The 19275-nt window shown below is 38.5% G+C and overlaps 1 protein-coding gene across 3 annotated transcripts in view; it reads right to left on the minus strand.

Moving 5' to 3' along the window:
• The window catches only part of DGKI (diacylglycerol kinase iota), a 507168-nt gene that overhangs the window by 172970 nt on the left and 314923 nt on the right, over positions 1 to 19275 (minus strand). For all 3 annotated transcript variants that reach the window (XM_069588482.1, XM_069588483.1, XM_069588484.1), the window contains one exon: positions 898 to 1097. In XM_069588482.1, the coding sequence (XP_069444583.1) occupies positions 898 to 1097 (200 nt within the window). The remainder of the gene's footprint in view (positions 1 to 897; positions 1098 to 19275) is intronic.

Here is a 19275-nt window from a genome sequence, read left to right on the forward strand (position 1 = left end):
ACAAGAATGGCCAAAATTCAAACCCGGAAATGGCCTTACCTTACCTTACCTTACCTTACCTGTGTCTGACTGTCAGGTCAGACACAGGGGCATGATATATAGAAGAGGCTCAAAATGAGGCCCCAAATCCCCATGTTTCTTCATCCCTTTCTCTAAGCCCAAATAGACATTTTCAATCAAAAATTAGATAAAGGGACTCTATAAAATGAATGTGCACTCAACATAGCCAGTCATTATCACCTTTTCCAAATCAGTTTATCGAAGCACCCAAGAAAGGAAAGGGTCCAGGAGGGGTACATTTTGTTCAGGCACTGAGTCATGGGTCAGGTCTCATCTATTAGACAACAGGATGCTCTCCAGCATTGGAAAAACTGAGTCGAAGCATCAGAGAATATCAGACTCCAAACTGCGAGCACTGGAAAAGGGACAGTCCACTAACAAGCAGAAGGGGATGCAATATGGGGAGCAGTGAGCCAAAACCCAGTTCTGCCAACCTTCTGCCCTGGAGAAACCAACACTCTCCAAGTAACCAGGGTCAAGAAGAGGAGGCCAACAGGGCCTTCTTAAAATGAAACCGAACATGTTTAACCAGACAGGTTTTATGACCCTGAACCACTCAATGATTTCCGGCTGGTCCCAGTCAATATATACTTAAGTGGGTGGTCGGTGAAAAAGCATCATCAATCTAACATACCATACAACAATTACTCCTGAAAGAAGCGTATGGTCACTGTATAGTAAACATTAAGAAGAAATATGTGCGAGAGGCCAAGGGGCAGCTGCGGCTCCCGGACTGTTCTCCTCTCTCAGCACAGGGAGGCCTCCGGCCATGCACATGCTCAGTGCCCTGCTCACCGCGGTCTCCGTGTTCACAAAGGTGGGCGCGCGCAGACTCACTCATTGAGTAAAGGCATGGACGTTCTCCTCTTGCTCTTCTGTACCATGTTGGCCTGATTCCTCAGTGAGATCCGAATCATAGCCGGGGCCAACCTGCAGGGCTCCCCATCCACTTGCATGGGGATGGATTTGTAAGTTAGCAGCATGACCTCCCGACACTGGTGCAGCCTTTCTCCATGGCCTCCCACTTGCAGGGCAGCCTGTGAAGACAAGAGACAAAAGGAAGCAAGAGCTTAGTGCCTGACTTACTCAGGAGTGACTTCCCTGGTAGTCCAGTGGTTAAGACTTTGCCTTTCAATGTAGGATGTGCAGGTTCAGTCCCTGGTCGGGGAATTATGATTCCACATGCCTCACAAAGAACCCAAACATAAAAACAGAAGCTACATTGTAACAAATTCAATAAAGACTTTAAATATGATCCACATTAAAAAAAAAATCTTGAAAAAAAAGAATTACTACTCAGGAAACCCAGAAACCCCAAGTCCACTGCATATAATCAAAAGGTCTTTGAAAAATACTTAGTGAAAGCTGTTAGTCCTGAGTAAAATGGGAAACCTTGGGTAAATCATGAATATAAATAAGCTAAAATGTTTAAACTTTTGAAAGCCTGATCACAAATCCTCATTGACAGCTACTTTTTGCTTCTATGTATTTTCAGTCTTAATCGTTAGGTTAATACAAAAGCTCTTTTCGTTATCTACTTCCATTAAATAACCAATGTGTGCAAAACAGAAAGAATCTTAAAAAAGATAAAACACATAGTTTAAGACAGCTTCTATACTATAGCTAATATATAAATATATTTATATATTTATAATATATAATTATCATAGTTATATATTAAATATGCATTATATTAAAATATGCTACCCATCCATAGAAAAATTTTCAAACTTCAGGCAAGCTTTTCCTTCTTACCTAAAACCTCCTCAAACTACTCCTAATCTGTATAAGATCAATGAAATGCAAAATAATAATCCTCAGTTGAAAACATTCTGAAGAGTAAAGCAGCTTTGAGGATCAAAATCTAACACAATAAGAGCTTGGTTCACTACAGTAGCCACAAAATGAAAAGTCAATCCAACATTAAAATTCTGCAGTGAATTAGCATAACTTCTCTGCCTTGGTAAAAAAAAAAAAAAAGAAAGATTATTTTAGTATCACTCACCCTTACAGGGATGGACTAAAATCAAATAATATGTTTGGTTACAGCATACATAGAGAGTGCCCAAACTGTCGTATACAGTTTGATGAACATTTTTATACACATATGTGAATCTCCATCCAGATTAAGTTTTAGGCAATTTACAGCAACCAGAAGGTTTCCAAGCGCTTCTGTCCAATCCCCGATCTATTTATACTCCTCTCACCTCCCACTAACTGATTTCTATTACCATAGATTCAGTGTGTTTGAACTTGAAGTTCATATAAGACAAACCATACAATATGTAGTCTCATATCTGACATCTTGTGCTTATCATTGTTTCTGAGTAATAGAAAAGTATATTTATCTACTCTTCTCCTGGTAAACATTTGGCTGTTTCAAGTTTGGGGCTATTATTGATGCAAACTTGCTTGTGTGTATCTCTTGGTGGATACATACCTACAATGAGTAGAATTGCTATGCTGTAAGTTTAGATGTATATTTAACTATAGTAGATACTACTAACAGTTGTTCAATAAGGTTCTATTATAATGCATTTTGAGTATCAATTTATAACAAAGTAAACAAATCTTTAAAAGGAGTTAATACTAACTGTAGCCCAAAATCTAAAAGGTTCACTCAAAAAGGGAAATCTACATATTATCAGCTTGTTTCCACACTTCTCACCTCTATCTTGTGAATGAGGAATAAAAACTTGTTAACTCAGATTTGTAAAGTCAGTTTCCACTAATTTGGTTCCCAGGTATTTGTATTTATTTTGTGCTTTGAACTATTTTTGCACTCACATTAATCTGAACAATAGAAACCTGTTTATGTATAAATGCAAAGATAAAAGAAACACAAAGGAACAGAAAGGAGGGAAAGAAAATAGAACAAAAACTGAAAAGAACTTATCATTATTGAACACCTTTGACATTAAAAAGCATTCAATTGTAACCCTTACACACAATTTTATTCAATTAGTAGAACAAAGAGGCAGAGGAGAATGAAGTGAGAATTTATTAAAATTATTTCTAGCCTATTACCCAATCCTGTTATTCAGCTGAAAGCTTCTCTGATTGTACTTAAATGACCCATTTAAGTTAACCAATGGATTTGATGCACTATTAGCAACTCCAGGACTTTCCCAATATATTTCCCTTTCCTTCAAGTAATTCTCAGTCCAATATTTATCTGACAAAGCTGTATCCCTTCATTCACTGGGAGAAATACCAGTTTCTTCCTTTTTCCTCAGTCTTGACTAGGCCTAATGACAAATAAAGGGCTTCTCTGGTAGCTCAGCTGGTAAAGAATCTGCCTGCAATGCAGGAGACTCCAGTTCAATCCCTGGGTAGGGCAGATCCCCTGGAGAAGGGAACAGCTACCCACTCTAGTATTCTTGCCTGGAGAATTCCATAGACAGAGAAGCCTGGATGGCTACAGTCCATGGGGTCGCACAGAGTCGGACACAACTGAGCGACTTTCACTTTCACTTTTCAATGACGAATAAAAATGCAGAACCAGCCAAGTAAGTAAGAAGTTACTCCTTGGGTTTGACAGGGCTTGAAACTACTTAAATGCTTTCCAACCCCTTGGTATCAGAAGGCTTCCACAGTACCATAGAGCATGTTTAAACCATATTCTCAGCCTCAATGGTAGATCAATAGCAAGTGCAACAAACAGAGGTAGATAGCTGTCAATGGCAGTTCCACTGGCATTTCAGAATCAATCCGAGATCGCTGCACAGGCACAAGAGGAATTATAGTAATTAGCTTCTCAGAATAAAGACAGCTCTATTAGTGTTAGCACAACCACAGTAATTTATTTTTGGAAGGAGCTAGACTAAAAGTAATTTTTAAAAGACTTGCTAGATATAGGTATTTTTCATCATTCAGATGGGTGTAGGCTTCATATCCTACAAGGCACAGGCTCTAACAACTATAATAATGTCCAGGATTTTTGAATCCACCAATAAAAAATCTATTGGTATTTTAAAGACAGATATTCAATTGTCTGTTCAACCTAACATGTGTTATATTGTTGAGAAAATGTCAAATATTGCTTTTTTGGTAGTATACGAATTTGGAGGGAAACAAAGCTAAGCACCGGAGAAGGCAATGGCACCCCACTCCAGTACTCTTGCCTGGAAAATCCCATTGACAGAGGAGCCTGGAAGGCTGCAGTCCATGGGGTCGCTGAGGGCTGGACACAACTGAGCGACTTCACTTCTACTTTTCACTTTCATGCATTGGAGAAGGAAATGGCAACCCACTCCAGTGTTCTTGCCTGGAGAATCCCAGGGACAGGAGAGCTTGGTGGGCTGCCGTCTATGGGGTCACACAGAGTCGGACACGACTGAAGTGACTTAGCAGCAGCAGCAGCAAAGCTAAGCACATCTGTTGCCATTCACTGTTCTACAGTCACTAGCAACTTTAAGTCCACAGGAATAGCATGAGATCTTCTGTCTTTCCACAATATGCTCCTCCCCAGAATACTATTCTTCATCTCTCTTCAAATCTCATCCTCCTTCTTACTACTCAAGTCCTTATTCCACCTGCCACCAGATGACAGGATGGACAGCTCTGGGTTAGGAGACAAGAAGAGAAACAAGGGCAAGTCCTCCAACGTTTCCTTCTCTCCACTGACTGGGAGAGACTGGGCACTGACTCCCAGACCCAGTCCCTGAACAAATACGCCCAAGGCAGCAGTCAGTGACGTGGATAAGAAACACAGGAGACAATCAGCAACATGAAAATCTGTTCTTTTTTTTTTTTTCTAAGATGAACAAACCTTATAATATCTTGTAATCTTATAATATCAAATAACAAAAAGGGGAAAATTTGTTTTATTAAAAAATAAAACAAAAGAAGATAAATATATTATGTGATTGTACATGATATCAAATACTAACCAAATAAGATAGGACATTAATGTGCATGATAAACAGAAATAAGTATTTTCCTTCCTCTTTAGATTTTATCAACAGAGCAACTGAATATTCTATAGTTTGAAAGCAACATAAACACATTTTTAATAGAAGCCCACATATAACTGTCATGAATGTCTTTCTAAATAAGAATATTGTGGGCAGCTACTCAAGTCAAGACATATATTACATTGGGAAATTTGTAATTCTTGTCCCAGAATATGTTATGAACACTGCAGTTTTAATCAATTAAACGTGCAGTTACTGTTCTGCAAACTGTAAGCTGTGAGTGTATCTGCACAGTGTAAGTTTAGAAGTCATGTTATGAAGATCTATATGTTAAACTGGAAACTCTAGATAAATTTCTGGGAAAATATAACTGCAAAAATTGGTATACTAAATACAGAAATTGGATAGCTTAAACTGGTTTTCAAAATTGAAAGTTATCAAAAATGTTTCTCATTCCAACCCCACACCAAAATGCGCTATGTGGACTTGGATGTTTTACAAGCTTATCCAAGTTTTAAAGAAAGACAGTGTCTAACAAAACTTGTTTTAGAAAATGATGCTATGGCTGAGATAACAAAACCAGATAAGGGCAGCAACAGAAAGCAAAATTTTAACTGAATTTTATACCAATATCACATACCAATATAATTTTAAATATCATGTGATAGCACTAGTTTGTGGAAATTTTTTAAATGATACAGATGAACTTATTTATGAAACAGAAACAAACTCATAGACATACCAACCAAACTTATGGTGACCAAAGGGGAAAGCAAAATGCGGGGGATGTTTGGGGGGGAGATAAATTAGGATTTGAGATTAACATACATACACTGCTATGTACAAATAGGTAAATAATGAGGACTTAACAGGGAACTATACTCATCTTGTAAAGTGGAAAAGAATCTAAGAATACATATATATACACACACATATATCCAAATCACCTTGCTGCACACCTGAAACTAATACAACATTGTAAATTAATTATACTTTAATAAGAATAAAGCAAAAAAGGAAATATAATTTCACGACATTACATTTTAAGTGAACAAAACATTATCATCCCAAAAGATGCAGAAAAAAAATAAAGTTAGTGCCTTTTAGAATCAATTGTTAGAAAACCAGGAATAGGACATAACTTATTTAACTGAAGAAAGTCATCTATCAAAACTAGAGAAAACATTATTTGGAATTAAGAAAATATGAAAGCATTCCTTTCAAGGGACAAAGTACTCCACCAGTAATGAAAGTTTCCAGCATAGCAGTGGAGGTTCTTGAACAACATAGTAAGTCAAGAAAATAAAACTGGAAGAAAAAGGTTTGGAAGAAAAAAAAGGAAACCTGGTAATATTCCCACAGGTATCATCCCATACATAGAAATTCCAAGAAAATTCACAGGCCAAGAATTAAACCTCATAAGAAAGGTACACTATCACATAAAAAAATCCAATAGTGTTCCCCTTTCCAATAAACTAAGCAAAATCATAATAAAAAACATAAAAAAATAGGATGTCATATAATATCAACAAAAACAACAAAGCAATGCATGAGACTTTTAGGCAGAAAAATTTTAAACTATTGGAGACACAAAGGAAAACTTAAAGAAATGGAAAGTCATGCCATACTCATGGATGGGACAATTTAATACTCTAACAATATTAATTTCCTCCAAAATAATAAATTCAATGTAATTCCAAGTGAATATGAGAAATACTACTGTGAAGAATCTTGTCAAACCAATTCTATAATTAATTTCAAAGAATAAGGTCCACAAATGACTGAGAACCTTCTGAAAACATAAAGAAAAATAGACTATCCTTATTAAATATTGAGATGTAATTCAAATAGAGGTGTTTGCACAAGACAAGACATAAAGGTCAAAGGAAATGAATTGAAAGCACAGAATAAACCCATATGCATAAGGATGCAAATATTTGAATATGGGATTATAAATTACTGGAGAAGTCATAGATAATTTAGCAAATGGTGCTGGGAATACTTCTTCCTATAATAGAGAAAAATTAGTATTCTAGCTTACTTCATACACATTACAACTCAGATGTATTAAAGGACTAGGAACAAGAAACAAAAATATAAATATACAAATTAGCTGGGAGAAAGAGAGGAGAGAGCAAATCTTTCTCCTTAGCTCTCTTTTTCTCAAGCAGTATCTGACTGTGGTTGATTCTTCTCTGTGCTTCCATTTCCCACAGGCAAGCACTCTCGCCCAGCCCCCCACCCCCGACTCTATGACCAGCCCAGACAGGCAGCAAACCACAGCAGCGAGCCCAGCTCTCATGGCCTGACTCCTTCCTCTGGAGTCCCAGCTCCTGCCTGATGACCCTTGCTGCAGAACGCATCAATGCCACTTCTCCAGGGTTCCACCCCTGCCTAGTGGCCCTGGCTCCTGAGTGCTGGTAATACCATCTCTTCCCTTTATCCCTCCAGCCTTGGAGGTTGCAGAGAATTTCTGCAGTTGCCAATCCATGGATCGCTACATAGGTTACTTCCTTCCAGTTCTTCTTCTAACATCCCATGATTAGTCCCCTGGATTAAATTTCCTCAATTGAACTACCTCACATGGGTTATTTTCCCTGTCTGACACACAACCTTAGTCACCAAAATGAGAAATTATTAAGTAATTTGCAGTGGCACTATTATCATCTACTCCACATTTATCTATATAAGTTTTTACATGCTGTTTTATTGCCATGAAGCAATGCCATAAGCTTTATTGTTTTCCATTTTATCAAATATTAAGATTTCAGGATATGGGTATGTTTCAGAATCCTACTTCAATGCATGATGTAAGCAGTCTATATACAATCAGCAATTGTACTGCAATTCACTTCATTATTGTCCATATGAGTCACTATTTACAGCAAAAATAGCTCTGTAGACTCAGTTTCTGTATATGTTGAGTGATGAGTTTTTGGTAGGCTATTATGGCCTGTTTTCACACTAGCATTTTATGATGCTAGGAAATAATTTCATGTTCCCAAATTCTACCACATACCATCTAGAGTCCCCTGCCTTACTTTGACAATATTAGCCATAGGACTAATGCATGGCCAGTGTGAAGCAGAAGACGGTGAAAAAGAAAGGGCTTTATTTGAAAAACTTGCCTTCTGCTCACTGAAATTAATCTAGGCATTATTGAATACTTATTAACTGTGGTGTTGAAGAAGACTCTTGAGAGTCCCTTGGACTGCAAGGAGATCCAACCAGTCCATCCTAAAGGAAATCAGTCCTGAATATTTACTGGAAGGACTGATGCTGAAGCTGAAACTCCGATCCTTTGGTCACCTGATACAGAGAACTGACTCATTTGAAAAGACCCTGATGCTGGGAATGATTGAAGGCGGGAGGAGAAGGAGACGACAGAGGATGAGATGGTTGGATGGCGTCACTGACTCAATGGACATAAGTTTGAGTAAACTCCAGGAGTTGGTGATGGACGGGGAGGCCTGGCATGCTGTGGTCCATGGGGTCGCAAAGAGTCAGATACAACTGAACGACCGAACTGAACTGATGGGTCAAGAATGTTTTTGTGAAACAGGTAAGAGTCTTATAATGTAGAAACCTAAGTACTCATTCTCAATGTGGTTTACTTGTATTATTTATTATTCTTAGTTACTCAGTTGTGTTCAACTCTTTGCATCCCCATGGACTGGGGATCTTCCTAACTCAGGGATTGAACCTCAGTCTCCTGCATTGCAGGCAGATTCTTTACTGTCTGAGCCACTAGGGAGGCCTCCTGGTATATTTATGTCTTTCTCTATTTTTGTTCAATTGAGGTAGGTTAACTATTAAGGAGAGTGAAAAAGTTGGCTTAAAACTCAACATTCAGAAAACTAAGATATGGCATCTGGTCCCATCACTTCATGGCAGATAGATGGGAAAACAGTGGCTGGCTTTATTTTTCTGGGCTTCAAAATCACTGCAGATGGTGATTGCAGCCATGAAATTAAAAGATGTTTACTCCTTGGAAGGAAAGTTATGACCAACCTAGATAACATATTCAAAAGCAGAGACATTACTTTGCCAACAAAGGTCCGTCTAGTCAAGGCTATGGTTTTTCCAGTGGTCATGTATGGATGTGAGAGTTGGACTATAAAGAAAGCTGAGCACTGAAGAATTGATGCTTTTGAACTGCGGTGTTGGAGAAGACTCTTGAGAGTCCCTTGGACTGCAAGGAGATCCAACCAGTCCATCCTAAAGGAGATCAGTCCTGGGTGTTCATTGATAGGACTGATGTTGAAGCTGAAACTCTAATACTTTGGCCACCTGATGTGAAGAGCTGACTCATGTGAAAAGCCCCTGATGCTGGGAAAGATTGAAAGCAGGAGAAGAAGGGGACAACAGAGGATGAGATGGTTGGATGGCATCACCGATTCGATGGGCATGGGTTTGGGTGGACTCCGGGAGTTGGTGATGGAAAGGGAGGCCTGGCATGCTGTGGTTCATGGGGTTGCAAAGAGTCAGACACGACTGAGTGACTGAACTGAACTAAACTCTTAAGGTGAGTAAATGAGGCAAAAAAGCTGCAAAGGGGGCTCTTCAGCTTCTCTGCTGAGATCTAGCCTGGGATTCAATGGTGCAGGCTGGAAAAACATCACCTCCATGGGTTCAAGCTATTTCCATATCAGTCCCCTGAAATCTGCAGTATTATGACGGAGTGAATACAGTACAGTCAAACAATCAACAATAGCCTGAGATCAAACAAATTTGTATAACTAACACATCCTATTGATTTTTTCATTTTAACACTAGCCTTACATCCATCCCTTACATTGGACTTAGTAGAATATGATGCTAAAACTGTATCAGCTAAGTCACAATAAAATAAAAGCCAGACTGCATACAACACATAATCTCTCCAGCATATAATCAATCATACTAGACACAGAAGCAAGAAAATGTGACCCATGATGAAGAAAACATTTTTGAAATGGCCACTAAATTGATTTAAGAGCAAACTGGGCAGCATAAAAAAAGAAAGGGTCTGTAAACATCAAAACAGAACAACAGAAATTATTTAATCCGAAAAACAAGAGATGAAATTGTTTTCCAGGATCTGTGAGACAACAGATAAAGCAATCTTTAGTACACATAAAGGAGCAGAAAACACATAGATGAAAATACTCCAAATCTATGGAAAAAAGTCAAACTTCAGTTCCAAAAAGACCAATGAACCTAAAAGAGGATAAATACAAACAAAATCATGTGGAAGTTAGAATGATGCCCACCACAACCACCACCAAGAAAAAAATGTCTATATTCTAATGCCCAGAAACTATGAAAACTTACAAGGCAAAAGGGTCTTTTCTGTTATGATTAAACTAAGGATGTTGAGATAGGAGATTATTTTGGATTATCTGAGGAAGGGGCCCCCAGTGTCTTCACAAGGGTCCTTGCAAGCAAAGGAGGGAGGCACGAGAGTCAGAGGACAAGATGTGAGTATGGAAGCAGAGGTCAGAGTGAGGCAGGGCCATAAGCCAGGGGATGCAGACCACCTCAGCAAGTGGAGAAGCCAAGAAACTGGGTCCCTTCCAGAGTCTCTGGAAGAAAGACAGCCCCACCACCCACTTTCGACTTCTGACCTCCCAAACTCTATGAATAAACGTGTGTGGTCTTCAGCCACTACCTGTGGTGGTTTGTTTACAGCAGGGACAGAAAAGCAAAACAAACACAGAGAGGCTTAAAAACAGAAGAGAAATCTAAAAATCAGAGAAAAAAGATACATTACACCAAGGGAACAGTGATACAGATGGTAACTGGCTATTCATCCCTAAAACATGGAGGTCAGAAGAAAGTGAAAGCACAGACTGAGAGTGCCAAAGCGACCTTGGTGGTACAGTGGGTAGGAATCCACCATCAATGCAGGGCACACAGGCTCGACCCCTGGTCTGGGAAGATCCCAGCTGCTTCAGAGAAACTGAGCCCGTGCGCCACAGCTACTGAGTCCACGTTCCTAGAGTCTGTGCTCCACAACAAGAGAAGCCCCTGCAATGAGAAGCCCGCACACCACAACTAGAGACAGTCCTCTCAGCAACGAAGACCCAGCTCAGCCAAAAATAAACAAAGCACTAAAAAGAAGAAATAAAGTGCTGAGACAAGCCAGAAAAGAAACTAGTCGATCCAGTATTCTATATTCATAAAAATATATTTCCAAAAAAATGAGGATAAAATACAGACACTTCAGAAAAGTTAAATATGAAATTATTCACTGCCAAGAGAACTGTCCTATAAGAAATGCTAAAGGAAATCTTTCAAACTCAAGCAAAATGATACTAGATGAAATTTGATCAATAGAAAGAAGCGACAAAAGCTGGAAATGGTGGATATGTGGGTACATATAACAGACTATGGACTGTTCTTTCGTTTCTAAATTTCTTCAAAATAATGAGACAAGCAAAAATGTTAATACTGAAATGTGGGGTTTATATATATGTCCAAGGGTAGTACATTAAAAAAAAAAAAACTAGTACAAAGTAAGGGAGATAAAAACGGAATTATAAGAGTAAACGGTCTGTAACATATTACTTTTATCAAGAATAAAGGAGGGGATTCTACAGACATTAAAAGAATAATAAGAGAACACTGTGAACAACTTTATGCCAACAGACTTAATTTCTGTGGAGTGGACAAATTCCTTGAAAAATGCAGTTTATCAACTGACTGAATAGAAAATAGAAAATGTGAGTAATTCTATATCTACTCTTGCCTCAAGAGAAATCTCAAGCTCTGAGAATTAAATTCTATGAAATGCTTAAGGGGAAAAGTAATACCAATCTTATACAAATCTTTCAAAAACCAGACATTTCCTATCTCAATGTATGGGGGCCAACATAACCTTGATACCAAGACCCATAAAGGATATTACAAGAAAATAAATGTATAGACTAGTATCTTGCATACGCATAGTCACAAAAATGCTTAACAAAATACTAGTAAACTGAATCCAGCATATTAAAAAATGATAATACATCAAGTGAGGCTTATCTTGAAAATGCAAGATTAGTAACTCTTTAAAAAAAAAATCAGTGGAATCTGTGATATAAAGAAAACAAAGGAGAAAACTAGGTTACTTCCATATATACCAAAAAAAAGAGCATTTGATAAAACATATCACTCATTTGTGATTAAAAAAAAAGAACTCTCAGAAAACTGTTCATAGAACCATAATTACTTAATTACATAAAGGGTTTTTCATATCTAATGAAACACTGAATGCTCCCTCCTACAGTCAGGAATAAGGCAAGCATGTTCATTTTTACCACTGTAACTCTATATATTGCCAGCTCATTCACTAAGGCAAGAAAAATAAAAGGTGTGGGGTTTCCCTGGTGACTCAGATGGTCAAGAATTTGCCCACAGTGTGGGAGGCCCGGGTTTGATTCCTGGGTCAGGAAGATCCCCTGGAGAAGGAAATGGTGACCTACTCCAGCATTTTTGCCTGGAAAATCCCCTGGGCAGAGGACCCTGGTGGACCCCTGTCCATGGTGTCACAAAGAGTCAGACACGACTGAGTGACTAACACCCCAGGGAAATAATAAAACTTGCCCCTATTTACAAACCACTCAATTAGGTCAGAAAAACACAAAGAATATATCAAGAACCACTAGAAGTAATGAGTGAATTTAGCAAAGTTGCAAGACAAATATCTACACATGTGTACACATACATATGAGTTTCTATGTATTAGCAATAATGATTACATGTGAAATTTAAAATAATACTACTTAAATAGTATAAAATACTCAGGAATGAACTTAACAAAAGGTATCCAAAGACCTGAACTGCACTGAAACTACGAAAGACTGCTAAGAGAAATTAAAGAACAATTAAATAAATGGAGAAATATATCATGTTTATAGATTGGAATACTCAATAAAGTTAATATGCCAATTCTTCCTAAATTTATCTATGGCATCAAAGCAAACCCAATTAAAATCAAAACATTTTTTTGTAGATAGTAATTGATTCTAAAACCTGTATACAATCAAAAGATGTATAATCACTAAAACACTCATAAAAACAGAGTGAAAAGATTCATATTACCAGGTTGAAGACTTAAAAGAAATCTATAGCAATCACAACAGTATGGAAGTGGCATAGAATCAACAAATCAATGAAACAAAATAGAGTTTAGAAAAAGACCCACATACAATCAAGAGGCAAAAGCTCCAAGGCAATTCTATAGAAAATAATTGAAATTCTACACAAAAAAAGAATCTATAGGCGATTCTAAGAAAAGGAAAGTCTATTTCACAAATAGTGCTGGAAAAAAAACTGGATAAATATATATTTTAAGACAGGAATCAGTTCAGTTTAGTCATTCAGTCATGTCCGACTCTTTGCAACCCCATAAATCCCAGCACGCCAGGCCTCCCTGTCCATCACCAACTCTCGGACTCCACCCAAACCCATGTCTATCGAGTCGGTGATGCCATCCAACCATCTTATCCTCTGTTGTCCCCTTCTCCTCCTGCCCTCAATCTTTCCCAGCATCAGGGTCTTGTCAAATGACTCAGCTCTCTGCATCAGGTGGCCAAAGTATTGGAGTTTCAGCTTCAGCATCAGTCCTTCCAATGAACACCCAGGACTGATCTCCTTTAGAATGGACTGGTTGGATCTCCTTGCAGTCCAAGGGACTCTCAAGAGTCTTCTCCAACACCGCAGTTCAAAAGCATCAATTCTTCAGTGCTCAGCTTTCTTTATAGTCCAACTCTCATATCCATACATGACCACTGGGAAAACCATAGGTTTGACTAGGTAGACTTTTGTTGGCAAAGTAATGTCTCTGCTTTTTAATATGCTGTCTAGGTTGGTTATAAATTTTCTTCCAAGGAGCAAGTGTCTTTTAATTTCATGGCTGTGCTCACCAACTGCAGTGATTTTGGAGCCCCCCAAATTAGTCTAGCACTGTTTCCATTGTTTCCCCATCTATTTGCCATGAAGTGATGGGACTGGAAGCCTTGATCTTAGTTTTTCTGAATGTTGAGTTTTAAGCCAACTTTTTTACTCTCCTCTTTCCCTTTCATCAAGAGGTTCTTTCATTCTTCTTCCATTTCTGCCTTAACAGCAGTGCCATCTGCATATCTGAGGTTATTGATATTTCTCCCAGCAACCTTGATTCCAGTTTGAGTTTCATCCACCCAATATTTCACATGATGTACCCCGCATATAAGTTAAATAAGCAGGGTGACAATGTACAGCCTTAACATACTCCTTTTCCTCTTTGGAACCAGTCTGTTGTTCCATGTCTAGTTCCAACTGTCGCTTCCTCATCTACATACAGATTTCTCAGGAGGAAGGTCAGGTGGTCTGGTATTCCCATCTCTTGAAGAATTTTTCACAATTTGTTGTGATCCACACAAAGACTTTTTGGCATAGTCAATGAAGCAGAAGCATACGTTTTTCTAGAACTCTCTTGCTTTTTCAATGATCCAGCACATGTTCGCAATTTGATCTCTGGTTCCTCTGACTTTTCTAAATCCACCTTGAATGTCTGGAAGTTCACAGTGCACATATTGTTAAAGCCTGGCTTTAACAGAGAATTTTGATCATTACTTTGCTACCATGTGAGATGAGTGCAACTGTGCGGTAGTTTGAGCATTCTTTGGCATTGCCTTTCTTTAGGATTGGAATGAATACTGACCTTTTCCAGTCCTGTGGCCACTGCTGAGTTTTCCTAATTTGCTGGCATACTGAGTGTAGCACTTTCACAGCGTCATCTTTTAGGATTTGAAATAGCTCCACTGGAATTCCATCACTTCCGCTAGCTTTATTAGTAGTGACGCTTCCTAAGGCCCACTTGACTTCTCATTCCAGGACGTATGGTTCTAAGTGAGTGATCACACCATCGTGATTATCTGAGTCATGAAGATCTTTTTTGTATAGTTCTGTGTATTCTTGCCACCTCTTCTTAATCTCTCCTGCTTCTGTTAGGCCCATACCATTTCTATCCTTTATTGTGCCCATTTTAGCATGAAATGTTCCCTTGGTATCTCTAATTTTCTTGAAGAGATCTCTAGTCTTCCCATTCTATTGTTTTCCTCTATTTCTTTGCATTAATCACTTAAGAAGGTTTTCTTATGTCTTCTTGCTATTCTTTGGAACTCTGCATTCAAATGGGTATATCTTTCCTTTTCTCCTTTGCCTTTCGCTTTTCTTCTCACAGCTATTTGTAAGGCCTCCTCAGACTGCCGTTTTGCCTTTTTGCATTTCTTTCTTCTTGGGGATGGTCTTGATCCCTGCCTCCTGTACAATGTCACAAACCTCCGTCCATAGTTCTTCGGGCACTCTTGTCTTGAAATAGAATGACTAGAATGGGAGAAAAGATTATTTCTAATCTAATCCCTTGAATCTATTTGGCACTAGTACTCTATAATCGTAAGGGATTTGATTTAGGTCATACCTGAATTGTCTAGTGGTTTTCCCTACTTTCTTCAATTTAAGTCTGAAATTGGCAATAAGGAGTTCATGATCTGAGCCACAGTCAGCTTTCAGTCTTGTTTTTGCTGATTGTATAGAGCTTCTCCATCTAGAAATAAATACATCTTACAATGTCTGATTATGATCTGAATGAAATCCAAAAAGGTAATGTGGTTACTGAGAACCCAATGAAGAATCATCTTAATTAATAGGAATGCAATTCAACCAGTAAAATGAACTGAATGCTTCTGTCTTGAAGTGTTCAATTATAAGATAAAGAGTCTAAAAGAAATAATCTTTTCTCCCATTCCAGTAATTCAATTTCAAATTTCTCTTAAAGGATCACTCTGAATATTTTATATACACAAAAACAGATGTACTTTTACCCAAATAACTACACTGTTCTCTTTATATAATCATCTTACACAGATGTGCATTTTCAAATAATTTACCTTCTAAGAAATGTAATCAATATAATATAATATTGGTTACAAATGTAATCAATATAATTTCAAGGAATGTGAAATTTAAGGACTGAAAATAAAGCACTTTCATTATTCAGTGAAAGAAATACACGGTGTCTTCCCTATGGATAAGTGTTAGTCGCTCAGTTGTGTCCGACTCTTTGTGATCCCATAGACTGTAGCCCTCCAGGCCCCTCTGTCCATCAGGTTCTCTGGGCAAGAACAATGGAGTGAATTGCCAGTCCCTTCCCCAAGGGATCTTCCCAACCCAGTGATCGAACCCAGGTCTCCTGCATTGCAGTCAGATTCTTTACCATCTGAGCCACCAGGGAAGCCCATGTTATATGGATAGTAACAGCAACAAATTGACACTCATATATGTCAATAGTAAGATGCATATGAGTATTGAGTTGTGGTTTTTGTTGCTCAGTTGCTAAGCCATATCTGACTCTTTGCGACCCTGTGGACTACTGCATGCCGGGCTTTCCTGTCCTTCACCATCTCCTGGAGTTTGCTTAAACTCACGTCTTTGAGTTGGTGATGCCACCTAACTATTTTATCATCTGCCACCCCCTTCTCCTCCTATCCTCAATCTTTCTCAGCATCAAGGTCTTTTCCAATGTGTCGACTCTTCGCATCAGGTGGCCAAAATATTGGAGCTCGAGTAACGTTACTTAAATTACATGGGATGTTCAAAACTGTGCAGTTTAATCTATTAATTAATTATTATTAATTAATATTATAGATTAATATTAATCTATTATTAATTTAATAATTTTACAATTTCGTCTTCTCTACACCAACTCCTATCTATTCTTTTTCTCCTTAACCTATTCATGACAGGATGGGAGAGAAAGATAGGAAGATAAATAGAGATAGAATATTAAACACTCTCTCCCAACCTAGTGAGTTCTCCTGAGTTCCAAGCATACATTCCAAACTGCACATTTGTCCATCTTCTTAGATGTCTCACAGGGATTTCAATTTTGACTTACATGAAACAGGGTTCACTTTTGACACTTTTATCCTTCTTTTATATTTTCTCTCTCATATAATATTGTCACCTTTACTCAATGGCCTACGCTGGCCACCCACCCCTTTCTCACCCTCAAGATAAGTCCCTATCCATTCATCAACCCTTTCTGTCTTCATCATCACTTTCTTTATTCAGGCTTTCAGATATTCTCATCTCTTCACCTGGACTTTGGTACCAACATCCTGATTTGTCCATCTGTCCACAGAAGTGGAGATTCTCGTCACTTCCACACTGACATCCAGATAACTTTTCTGAGCAACCAATCCCATCCTGCCCCATGCCATCAGTTGCAAACTCCCCATAACAGTTAAAACAACAATTAAAAAAAATATATCTAACTCTTTCTGCCCTTCATTCACCATCTGCATCACCACTCTGAGCCACCACTGGTCCTCCTGGTTTCCATGTTCTCTTAAACTGATGCCTCTATGAGAGTGGCCACTTGGCAATCTCACCCAAAAAGACTCCTATCTGTAAACATGGTTCTTTCTATCCTCATTCCACATCCCTTTCCCCCAGAATTTATTACCTTAGCCTGTGGTTGCTCGTTTCTTTCCTCACCTCCCTCCCAACACTGGACTGTGGGTACCCTGAAGACACTGCTTTTCTATTGGTTCATTTTGTACCTGTTTTATCTAGCAAGTGTCACTTATGGATTCAATAAGTACTTGTGGTTTCAACAACTATTCAATAAATATTTATGACACTAAATGAATGAAAGCAGCAAGATATTTTAAATAAATATTGCCTAGCATTTACAAAATCCCTATTAATTAGAGACCAATCCATATTGCCCATATTTCCCAAATGCTGCATGGCTTTTAATGATCCAACCTCAGAAGTTACATATCATCAATTCCACTGTACTCTATTCGCCAAGTATTTGTAAGCCCACATAGAGTCAAGGGGAGGTTATACAGACTTCAACCCTTGATGGGAGAAATCCCCAAAATCTGATGCCAGTTTAAACCCACAGTCACCGAAGGACACTAATGAACTAAATTACTTTGAAAATATATAAATAAAAGACTTGGGTGTCCTGCTTCTCTGAAACAAACTGAATAAGTAATCAAAGAGTGCATGCTGAGTCATCTCTAACTCTTGCGACCCCATGAGCTGGAGGCTGCTAGACTCTCCTGTCCATGGGATTTTTCAGGCAAGAATACTGGAGCAGGTTGCCATTTCCTACTCCAGGGGATCTTCCCGACCCAAGAATCGAACTCACATTTCTTGTGTCTCCTTTATTAGCAAGAGGATTCTTTACCACTTTGCCACCTGGGAAACCCCCAAAGTTGGGACACATGGCTTAGCTGCTCGGAGGCATGTGAGACCATCCCAGATTAGGGATCAATTCTGTGTCTCCTTCATTGACAGGCAGATTCTTAACCACTAAGCCACCAGGGAAGCCCCAACCAAGCAGCAGGTGTAGGAAAAACTTCTCCTTATAGAAACAGCCCAGTTAACAAATGAAGAAAAGAGTCAGAATATCAGTGCTGGGCAATGCCTGATGATTCCTAGATCCTGACATTGATCATCAAAGACTATTATCGAGAGAGAGAGAGAGAAAGAGAACCAGACATTACATACCCTCCTTTGGAAGAATAAAACACCTCTTACAAAAGAGATTTGGAGAAATATGTGTCTGATGAATCTATATCCAACTATCAACTTAGCAAAAACAAGTAAAAGAAAAGAGCACATTATTGAGACTCTGTGGACATTATCAGCACAGTTCAGACTCAGGGAAACTTCACAGGACAAACAGCCTGGTCTCTTTAATAGATAAATGAAAAAAAAGAAAAGAGAGAGATGGGTGCTACAAAGACTTAAGAGTCACAACAACTAATCACCATGAATGTACTTTATTTGAATCCTGATGCAAATGAACAGAGCAAGAGAAAATAGATGACATCTGCAAGACAATTAGAAATTGAGTACTGAGTAGATATTTAGTAATATTAAGATGCTATTGTTTTTGAGATGGTATGATTGTATTCATTAAAGGAAGTCTTATTTTTTTAAAAAAACATATTCAGAGATATTTATGGGGAAAATTATGTAATGTCCTAGTTGAAAATAATGTAAGAGAGGAGACCAAAGTTGGAGACAGAAATAAGACTGTGCATGAATTGATAATAGGTTAAGTGACACCTGCCAATGCAGAAGACATAAGAGACATGGATTAGATTCCTGGGTTGAGAAGAGTCCCTGGAGAAGGGCACGGCAACCCATTCCAGGATTCTTGCCTGGAGAATCCCATGGGGAGAGGAGCCTGGAGGGCTACAGTCCATATGGTCGCAGAGTCGGACACGACTGAAGCGACTTTCCACACGTGCATGTGTGAGGCTGGGTGATA

This window comes from Ovis canadensis, chromosome 4 (genome assembly GCF_042477335.2).
Source record: "Ovis canadensis isolate MfBH-ARS-UI-01 breed Bighorn chromosome 4, ARS-UI_OviCan_v2, whole genome shotgun sequence".
Classification (NCBI taxonomy): Eukaryota; Metazoa; Chordata; class Mammalia; order Artiodactyla; family Bovidae; genus Ovis; species Ovis canadensis.